Source organism: Echinops telfairi, unplaced genomic scaffold (assembly GCF_000313985.2).
Source record: "Echinops telfairi isolate 266 unplaced genomic scaffold, ASM31398v2 ScPeMD7_7468;HRSCAF=8506_0, whole genome shotgun sequence".
NCBI lineage: Eukaryota > Metazoa > Chordata > Mammalia > Afrosoricida > Tenrecidae > Echinops > Echinops telfairi.
In genome coordinates, this window is record NW_022111369.1 from 60,201,794 (window position 1) to 60,213,359 (window position 11,566).

Here is an 11,566-nt window from a genome sequence, read left to right on the forward strand (position 1 = left end):
AAGTCCGATCTTTCTCTCTTGGAGCTGCTGGTGGGTTTGAACTGCCGAGCAAGCGCATCGCAGCCCAACTGTAACCACTGTACCACCAGGGTGCAAGCCTATAATTATGGTAAGCTTCCATTTGGGCAGCAAGTTAGAAAAAAGTAAATTTGTGGGGAACAAAACCATAAATTTCTAAAAATCTGACATCATCTAAACACATTGAATAGATACAGTGTTCCAACATGTGCTTATTTGGGCGTCACTACAGACTATTCTCTGTAAATAATCATTTGCAAGAAATTGATGAAATCTACAAATTGTCTTTTAATGAAATTCAAAGTTTAAATGTCATAAAACAACAGTATGACAAATTAAAACATAACTTCTCTAACTCCTAACCTAACTGGCAAAATGAGAAGGAAAAAGAAAAGAATCAAAGAATAAAAAAGCGGTGGGTAGGAGTGCTTATGACAATGTACTTAAACAACTTAAAACGTTTCTCACATGCTATCACGTGCTATAGGGCACACAAAAAATGTAATACAGTCCCAGAAGCTAAATTGCATCTAATAATGGTGAACAACTTTACTTAAGTGGATTTATTTGTTTGCTGCAAAGCACAGAGTGTTCCTGCTAGTGTTTATTTAATTTTGTGTTGTAGAAAATCAGAGAATGTCCTTGGGACTGGATGAAGGTTCCCCAAAAGGTGTAAATATAAATATGAATTAAAGGAAGACAAACAAGTTTTGTTCTGTTTTCAACTTTGCCGAGAATGTATCCTAGATTGACACCGTGCTGTTGGTATATTCTGTAAATTCTACATTTCCAGAACATCAAGAATCACATACGGCTCATGGTGAGCTCCAGATAAAGACATTCAGAGTGCCATTTAATTGAAAAAGAAATGAATATATTTGCAAGTTAACCAGATATTTTGTTTTTAAAAGTGCTTTCACAAATATCCATTGATAAAATGTGGAATTCAAAGACTGCCTTCTCTACCTCGCCCATTACTTCCTCGCCTTTGAGTAGATGCAGACTCAGAGCGACACCGCCTGGCAGAGAGGAACTTCAGTACAGGTTTCCAGGGCTGTTACCTTCACTGAGGCAGCCTGCCATGTGTTTCTGCCATGAAGCGGTGGGTAGGTTTGAACCACTGACCTGCTGTTTAGCAGCTGAGTGTGACACCAAGGCGTTTAACTTACAAATCAAATGTAAGGAATCATTTTAACGTTTCTGAGAAGCTTTATGCTTGGAATCAGGGAAAATAATGAAACCATGTAGAAAGATATTTCTAAGCATATGTTAGGACTCAAAGTAGATTCTAACCAATAAGATTTTAATGTACTTATTTTTAAATTTTTATTGATTAATTAATGGTTTAATGAGAGGTACATGTGTGGTGAGATTCCTTAACAGAATAAATTATATTACATGTACTTTTCTGTATTTCTGCTTTTACTCTTGGGAAATGGAAGTTCGTTCTCAGAATTCATACATAGACAGGTACTTCTAATCAAAGTAAAACATTAAAGGCTGATTGAAAATATTGCTCTACTGATGCAAAGTATTAACTACAATAGATAAAAAGGTGATTTGAAATTGGGGTACATAATGCTTGCTATAAGAAAATGTTCTTTATAAAAACAGAAAAAAGCATATTTAAAAAAATAAGATATAAGACACATGGTTAAAAAATATTGATAAATAAGAATTTCGAAGAAAGCAAGATAATGTATATTATCAGGAAAGATTTCAATAATTTCCTATATTTCCCCAAAATCCTTTTGCATAAATTTTATCTGATAAAATATGCTTATCTTGATAGAATTAAGACTATTAAGACAACTTTAAAAATATACTTGCATTTATAATTTTCCCTTTCTTGTGAATGAGAAAAGGAAAATTACTTACTTTTGGTGTTACCTTAATTAACAACGCCCTATTCTTTTTCTTTGAATTCTCTTCTCTAAAACATCTTTCCTGGCTTTTGAGGCACTGGATTTGTCTTTATGAAGAAAATATGAGTGTTTAAATATTTAACAGAAAAATTTCTGTGCAAATACAAATTTTGATGTAATAGGGATTTGGGCTGTTATAGAACTTTATTAAATACCATCTTTTGTTTTTAATGTGTGAATTAAATAGAGAAAAATAGTTCATCATAAATTTGCTTTTCCACACAGATGTGAGTAGTTTGGTGTAATCTCCATGGTTTGTAAACATCCAAATATTAAATATAATCAATCCTCCCCCAATTAAGTGTTATGATATCTTTCTGCTTTGGATTACGATTTTCTGCTTCAGGTTATGATTTTTTTCTGCCTCAGATTAATAGAGAGGAAGTTCAAGGTGCTCAGGCGAAGACATCAATTAAAGAGAAATAAATGTCTCTACAGGGAAGGAATGGCACAAAACTCACAATGCTCCTGAAATTCTGAGTCCTTTTACAAAAAAACAATTAAAAAAATAAACATCTTGCAATTGTTTCAAAACTGTGCAGGTAGTTTTAGGAGCGCCAAAGGCTAATAACAAGAACAACCCATCCCATAAACTTGTTAATAAAGTCCCCGATTTAAAATTAATTAAAGTTTTGCTTCATAAACATTTCCATGCATATATTAAGCACATGTGAAAGAGGAATTCTTCCTGGATGCTGGAGAACAATGACAATGCAGAATGTTAGAGTGTCTTCCTTTCTACTTTTATTGAAATGTGGTGCACACAATGCAGTGTCCCTGACACTTTGGTGCCTCTCTAGAATCCATGAGAATCTCATGGCAGAGCCCACTTCCCTCCCCAAGGAATACAAAAAGAGCCCCTTCAACACCTGTGATATACACACAGTTACAGAAAGCAATGATGAAACGAATATTTTATATCCTGTTTTAAAAATAAATTATGAGCTATTTATAAAAAGAAAATTTTGGAACGATGGCTCAAGGGGATCACTTATCCAACCCTGAGATAAATTGGAACTAGAGAGATCCCTGTAAAGATCATTCAACAGTACAACTGGCACTTTAAAAATCACCAAAGTTTTAAAAAATTTATTAAATGGCAAATTAGTTATCACATCTATATTCAAACAAATAAGAACAATGATGGCACAGCAAACAGCTACCATATTAGTACATTAGTGATATCATGGCTCATAAAACAATCAAACAACTCGGTGCTAAATTAATTTCACACGTTTCATTAAATGTTGGACTTCAAGTTTTTATGAGATACACTGCAATATTCAACAAAAACTGCATGGGCGTGAGCTGAGTGGTGCTGACAACAAATGCAGAATAGGGCATCTAGTAGGAAATGTTTAAAATGTTGAATAAGGATTAGTTGAAGCTGAGCTGGAGCTATACAATGACATGATTATATCTATCTCTATATATGTACACCTGTTTATGTACACTTTGTACAGACCATAACTCGTTATGTCAATGTACACTGCAGGAAGTGGATAGAGTCTTTATAACCCAGTGAGTACAATACTAGGGTACTAAAATTTTGTTTCCTGCGGAAAAGATCTATTTTTTTGGTGTGTGGTCAATCCATCTGACTCTTACTTTGTACGTATTTTAAAACTAGTTTATGGATTCAGAAATAAAAGTAAAAACCATGGATATAGAAGATAATTTTCCATGAAGCAGCCTCCCTCTTCATCAAAATAAACGATGCTTTGGATTTATTCAACCTTCAGAAGAAGTTAATGAACTAAAAAGAAAGACCACACCAACATTATTGGCACACATGAAGTACCACGAAGTCATTTGGCTCAAAAAGTTTTTAACAACCACAAGTGAAAATAATAATAATGATAATATTATTTCTGATCACTTTCATAAACTCTATCAAAATTGGTGACATCACTATAAGTACAGCTCTTGGACCAAGGTAGGGATGAATCTTGTCTGTTGTCCTATGAAAACTGTTATTTACAATTATTCTTACATATGTACATATTTATAAATGTATAATTTTAAATTAAGGGAAATGAAGGGAAAATGCAGAACTTAGAAGGGAACTCTTTTTAAAAGTGCCTGATAGATGCATACCATACATAGCAGTTTTATTACTTGTCGTCCGGCATTACAGACTCTCTTAGGATATTGCACACTTGCCTACGCATCACAGAGGAGCTATATTATGTTTACATGTATAACAAAATAGGGTATCTTTTGTCTCATCGAATGAAAAGAACAACACACATTTAAAAAATATTTAGATACCAAAAAATTGGAAAGGAATTAAAAAAATTCATTTATCGGCATATGTAACAAGTTTATTTTATTGAAGATTATGGATTACCTTTGTGAGGGTTTTATTTATTTTTTTAAATCAAGGCTGACTTCATGGCAAATTCTGTTAATAGAATGCATTTACGACCTTGGTATCAATGCAATCATGCAAAGCACACAGTAGAATCACATTAAGACAACAAAAATGAACATAAATAACTAAAGGAGGCAAAGTAAAACATCATTGATTGAGATTTTGCTTATTTCCATAAGATATGCCTTTTATTAATTTTTTGAACATACCTATTTATGCACTTTACTCAAATACTGTACAAAACTGCCAGAAATGCCACGATTGGACTACTGATGTTTCTACAAAGACACCATCATAAAGTGATATCTAATTTTGAAAGTCAGCTAATAACTGCTAATGTATATGTGAATCAAAAGGACTTTAGATCTGACCAAAACTTTGAATTCAGGTATGATACACAAATGTTAAATTTCATTTGCTCTTTCAGGGGCAAAGGAAGTTTTTTAAATGTTAAAATTTAAAATATTTTGTTATAATTGTTGCTGCTGGATGCTATGAAGTCAACTGCCTCAGTGACGGACGCAATTTGACAGAGTAGAACTGGCCCACAGTGTTTCCTAGGCTGTAGTTTTTATAGAAACAGGTTGTGTATGTCATCCATTAATAATTACTACTTGTATAAAATTGTAGTGTGTCTTCTCACTTAACTACTTGTTTGTGTGAGTGTGTCTTCTAATTTAACTCTTTGCATGTGAGATTAGTATGTTTGTATGCAATTTCAATAACCCACTACCTGTTGAAGTTTCAAAGTTTCAGATTAAAAATGCTCAACTCTTACCAAAATCTCATTTGGTATACAAAGCTATTGTAAATTTGAGTCTGTGAAATTTAAAGTTGCAATTTACAAAGGGAGATTTACATGAATTCTTAACCAAAAAAGCTGCTTTCAAGGCAGAAAAATGTGCCAGTTAACTACCTTTTCCTTTAGAATTAGTGGCTTCTGAGCCCTGATGAAAAGAAGGCTTAAGGCAGAATTTGCAGTAAACAGGAAAGAAGAGAATCCGGTAAGTGGTCTCTAGATTCTGTGACACTTATGAATTCTCATCAGTGGGAGTTTTTGGCACAATTTTCTCATCCAAAATGAATGTTACTCCATAGCAGCCAACCTGGATGCTTTTCCTAGTCTCCAGCACCAAGAAAATGTAGGTGATCAATTTTAATAGAACACATACTTGGAAAGAGCAAGACACTTTTTTTTAAAACTTAAGGTAGTTTTCAATGAAAATAATTGTCAGAGTTCAATTATTACTTTCAAATAAACTCTAAAGTGAAAAATGCAATGACCATGACATTCCAATGGTTAATAAATTCTAGACATAATTCAAATCTTGTCAGGGGTAACTCCTGTAATTATTTGAGCTCATCACGCTTAATATGTACATGACTATAGGTAATATACAGGGTAATTAAAAGCTGATTTTGTGTAATCGCTAGCTTTTCTTCTTATGTGTGCCAAGCTTCCTGTCACATGAGCCGGGATTCTGAGCACTCAGGAAGGGAATGGATGTCCTAGCTGCCAGGCCCTGCTATTTAGAAGAATTTGTCTGTGAAGGACAATCTTACCTTGCATCACAAGTAGACAAGAGTAGAAAATATTCATATTTAATACTTAAATAAAACATAAATACAAGCAGGCTGTAGCCCCCATTTTCCCTCTATATTAAAGGGCAGGAAAGAAATCAGGACATTTGAAACCCATTTAAACCAATTCCTAATGTAAAGTTCCAAAAAGGCGCTGGCTCTTTTGGCACGGGGGTGCTTTCTGCCTGCAGTTCCATGGATGAGCAAATGCGTGACTCCATTAGAGATCTACTGGTAAGCTGTGTCGCTATATACATACTGTACATGTCCATTCACCAATTAGCAGTTATTAGTCGAACTGTACATAGCAAAACAAATGGAGTTTCATGTTGCTCAGCATCGCAAAGATACCCCCGGGTCTAGTTTCAAGGACTGAACCCTAATACAGGTTCCCTGTTTAAATACGTAGCCCAGTACACTAGATTGAATGTGCCGAACAAGACTGGGAAGACTATTCTTGACATTCTGTCAATTTTGCTAACACTGTTGAACGTTTTCTTGGCTTCAGCCGGCTTGTTTTCCGGTTTCTTGTTGGGCTCTGGCGTGGTTGCACTCTTGGAGATAGTGGAGAGAACTGGATCTTTTGAGAGGTTAGGGGCATAATTGGCAACAGCTACCGCGTAAGCATTGTTCTGGATCATGACGGAGCCTTTTTCTTTTTTCTATTGGAAAACATAAGAAATCAAAGAGTACGGATTGAGTCAGGTGTAGAACATTGTCTGCAACTAATTACCTTGAACACCATTATCCATTAGAAAGAAGGAATTTAGAAAATTAAATAAGGCTTTAAGTTATGAAAACATTATGATGAGGAAAACTTGCAAATAGAATCATTGGTAACATTTTCCTGTGGAACCAGCTTTTGTTTCATTTACGGTAACAAAGCAAATGATCAAAACATACAGCTTTAATAAATACGTCTGTATTATTCACTCTTAGAAGTTTCTCATATGTTTGGTGAGTAAATGAGTGAAGAAAAAAAAATGAAATGCGGCAATATTTTACCAAGAGAAATGGCCACCTATAAATGGTTTTAACATCTGAATAAAGGCATTTAACTTCAGTTACTTGTCATTTTATGCCATAAAATAAACCTAAAAACATAGAAGAAAAATAAAATACAAACTTGGAGTTTTGCCCTTGGATTATGTTACTCCTCCGTTAGCAACATTTTAAAACCGTCTTCGGTGGAATGGAACTGAAACGAACACTGCTCATGAGCGCTTTCCTTTGTTCACTCCATACCATTCCCTCTGCAGGGATTCTCTGCCCTTCATAGCTGGTGCTCCCAGTCCCTTCTCCTCCTCCCACAGGGCTACTACTCTCTCAGGAAGCCCTCGCTCTCCTGGAGACCGGGATGGTTCCCAGCCAATCACCTCAAACGCAGTCACCAATCATTCATCAATAAAGTGGGTGTTGCTAAGATGCTAACTAGGTTTGGCAACGTTTCAAGAGAAAGAGAAGTCAGAAAGGCTTGATGATCAATTCCCAAAACATCAGCGCAGGGGTGGGGGTGGGGGAGCCCCAGAGATCACAAGAGTCAGGTCTGCAATTGGCTATGGTCATAACCAGGCAACATTTCATTCCATTCATTCAACTCACTGGCAGCTAACAACATTTCCCTCTCAGTTTTGGTCTTTAATTATACAATTGTTCCTTAGAAATGTCTTCCCCGACACTCTAACCTGGGGGCCTTGCCTTACAGATGTCCTTTCATACTACTTCTTCCCATTAAGGTATTTTTCACAAGGTGGGAACACTTTCATTACCTGTGTTAATTGCTTCATTGACATCCTCTTCCCGTTAAGGTCTAAATTCAGTGAGGGCTGGTGCCACTCTTGACTTGTTAATATTTGTAACATTAGCACTCAGCATGGTATGTAATAAGTAGCTCAATTAATGAAGCTTCCAAATAAAAAAGTCTCTACCCACATTTTTATAATACTGTAAAGAACACTGGTGGTGCAATGGTTAGGCACTTGGCTGCTAACCAAAGACTGTCTATTCGAACCCACAGTCCACCAGGTTTTCTACAGAGGACAAGCTTGGCTAACTCTTCTGGTGAATATTCCAAACCTGTAAACTGAAACCTTGTGATACAGTTCTACCTTGTCACATAGGGTTATTGTGAGTTATAGTTGCCTTGACGGCACACATCACACACACACACACACACACACACACACACACACCGTTATAAATGTATTATTAGTTATATAAATGTAAGAAATTGACTCAGCATTTAGTTATTTATAGAAAATAGTGAGGTGAGCTTTACAGGAAAGGTTACAACAAAATTTGGATCACCAGTAAATTTAAATTCAGATTTCTCAAAATGTGCAAGTAAAATGAGATAAGCAGGGAGCTTTGAAAGCCTAGAAGGATCGGCAAACCTGCAAGAGTTTCCCTTTTGTTCCAGGTCAAAGGTTTCCCCACTTTCTCTGTGTAAAACCTACATCATATACATATGTACATATACACATGCATATACACAGACGTCTTTCTCACAAAGGAGAATTCAGTGAAAGGTAAAGCTATTTTCTGAAGAAAATAACTCTGTTTTGCTTGTTTCTTTTTATCTTTTATTCTGCCTGCCAAGTAGTACAGAATCTGCTGCTCACTTAGTATAGCAATGAATGACAGTTAGTACTCGGACCTAAGGAGGGGGACATATTTAAGATTTACTGTCCTTTATCTTGATTTCTCATTTCTATTTTTTTATCACTTAAATATATGCATTTTTTTAGAAAAAATGCCCAGAAGTCTTTTTGAACAACATTGGATATTTACAAGCATATAAATGAATAAATGGATTTGATCATGTGACTTTCTATGCATTGCAGAAAAAGGCAGCCCCAAGAAATAGCACGATTCATGGTAGTGTGGATGTTCTGTTTCTAGATCTGTATTTCAAGCAACTTATTATCTAGTGTTTTGTTGTGTTAATAGAAAATGTTTTCCTCCGCCAGTGCTGACCAATGATTCAGACTTAAAAATAGGATCAATATCAACAAAAGAGTTCATTTAAAAATATATATTCAAAGAAACCAGGTGTGAGATGTTGTGTTAGATAGCGGCAGCTATAATGATGAGCATGAAAAACTATTAACCTCTCAAACCTTAGAGACTAATAGTAGAACATATTTTTAAAATCTTAATGTAAAGTGATGATATAAAATAGATTTATGCAAGGTACTTTGGAAACAATTCCAGTAGTTCTTAAAGGATAATTAAGATTCATCTTTTTTTATGAATGGAAGGAGGGAACATTCTAACAAGAGGAATCAGTATTTCTAATATTTGTGAAGAGGCTTGACTGAGAAAATTTCCTGACATAAAATGGTCAGAGAAAGATCATGAACTCCAGTAGAGAATCGCAACACCGGACACACACATCACTGCTACTGCAGCAATTCTGACTCACAGCCACCCTACGGAGCAGACTCAAACCGCCCTGGGGTTTTCTGACGCTAGAAGCTTTACAGGACCAGGAAGCCTCATCTTCCTCTTGCAGCACAGCTGGCGGACTTGAACTGAAGTTTGACATCATAAAGATACTATAGTTCATTCCATGTGATATATTTACAAAGGAATTACAAATGAAAAATGTAAGACTGAAAGCGCAGCTGTAACCAGTATGACGAAAAAGTAGTACTTGTAATGAAAAATCAGTATATTATATGGAAGATGAAAACATAAATCAACAATAAAATGCAATGCGCATGCTGAAATAGTCTAGAAAATTAATCATGAAGTTCTGGATACAAATTGATCATATTGCTTTAATCTTTACATTTTATGCTGTTACTAGGCCAAATACAGCTTGTAAAGTGGGGGTGGGGAAGTATTCTTATTAAAACCTCTATAGCTTACAGATTTTAGGAACAAAATCTGTACAAGACTATCAGCCATAATACCACTTATTTGTATGCTTAATCTGCAATACAATCATAGAAAAAGGAAAAAACACTATTTATATTCAAATAACTAAAAAAGACATCAAATCAGCATGCATTTTATTCTTAGTTTAATATAAGAAGCTTTTAGGAAGACATATAGGTAAAAGATACCTTTCAAATAGAGCATTTTACTATTATTAAGCATAGTCTCCATTTTATTGCACTATGGCTAAAACCTTCTTAAGCACATGAATAATAATCTATTCCTACCAGCTTCAGTATTTGAAACCAAAACATTCCCAAAGAACTTAATCTTAAAATAACTTTTTCTTTAGCGACTACAAGGGCAACTTAAAATGTCTAGGCATTTCAGCACCTACTTACTTATTTCAGAGAGCAGAAAAAATACTAAAATACCAAACCCACTACCACCCAATCAATTCCAACTCACAGTGACCCTATAGAAGGTTTCCAAGGCTATAAAGCTTTACAGGAGCAAACTGCTCATCTTTCTCCTAACAAGCAGCTAGGGGATATGGACTGCTGACATTACTTAGTCCCTAGTGCTACCAGGATCCCTTCACACTGGCACAGGAGTGATGAAAGTGCAGGCTGGATTTGTACCTCAATGCACTAAATATGGGGAGAGGCGAGGCATACAAAATGCACTCAGTAGGCCTAAAATATGTAACAGTAAAACATGCAACAGTTAAAGTAAATAGGTACTATCCACTAAGTCTCTATGAAATATGTTGAAACTCACTGCCACAGAGTCAGCTGTGACTCACAGCAACCCGATAGCTTAGCGTTGAACTGCCCCTGTGAGTTTCCTAGACTGTAAATCTTCCTGGGAGTAGAAAGCTCCATCTTCTTCAGCAGAGGGGCTGGTGGCTAACCTTGAGGTTAGCAGTGCAATTCATAAACCACTTCCCACCAGGGCTCCTTGTGTTTAAAATCAGCAAGCAATAGATCAAGTATACTTACCAATCAGTTTTGTGAACTTCAGGAAGGTATTAACTATATTAAACCACCAATTCCATACTGGGGGTGGGGTGGGGTGGGGGTAATAAGTAATTAAGACACAAGTTACAAAGCTGCTGTAAAGATTACATGAAACAGAGCATATTTTAAAAATCTAAGCCTTGGTGGCTTGAAATCACCAGCCACAGGTGAGAAAAAAGATGGGGCTGTTCTGCTTTAAAGATTTATAGCCTTGGAAACCCAAAGGGGCATTTCTCCTCTGTCCTAGAGATCTGCTGCGAGCTGGAATCCACCCGATGGCAGTGAGAGAAGCACCGAGCCCAACACTTAACCGGAGCTTAATAGATGCTCGGGAGTTTTCTTAACAGAATTTTCATTGTGCAAGAACAAGAATAGACTTAAAAGAAATGCATATGATTCTAATTCACTTTAATATTTAAAATTGTGCATGTTATTAGTGGAGACATATCTATTGCAAGGTGATTGTATTCCCTTAATTGTAATAAGAATATTCTCACTTACCTTGTCATTTACTACGCTCTTCCCATCCCAAGCCCATCCTCTTTTAGTGAAGTAATTAACAGTGGCAAATTCAATTAGGGCAGAGAACACGAACGCATAGCACACAGCAATAAACCAGTCCATGGCTGTTGCATAAGCCACTTTGGGGAGAGAGTTCCTGGCGCTGATGCTTAGAGTCGTCATGGTCAGAACCGTGGTGACTCCTGCAGAAGAGGGAGAGCCACAAATACCATCAGTAGGTTGGGCACTTTGTGGGTACGCTTTTT

The 11,566-nt window shown here is 35.9% G+C and overlaps 1 protein-coding gene across 1 annotated transcript in view; it reads right to left on the reverse strand.

The window, feature by feature from the left end:
• Positions 1-3,018: 3,018 nt before the first annotated feature.
• GABRA2 (gamma-aminobutyric acid type A receptor subunit alpha2) overlaps positions 3,019-11,566 on the reverse strand; it is a 212,306-nt gene continuing 203,758 nt past the window's right edge. Inside the window, exons 9-10 of the mRNA XM_004706269.2 lie at positions 11,301-11,503; positions 3,019-6,560 (exon numbers count right to left, since the gene is read on the reverse strand). Coding sequence (XP_004706326.1) covers positions 6,264-6,560; positions 11,301-11,503 — 500 coding nt within the window. The 3' untranslated portion in view covers positions 3,019-6,263. The remainder of the gene's footprint in view (positions 6,561-11,300; positions 11,504-11,566) is intronic.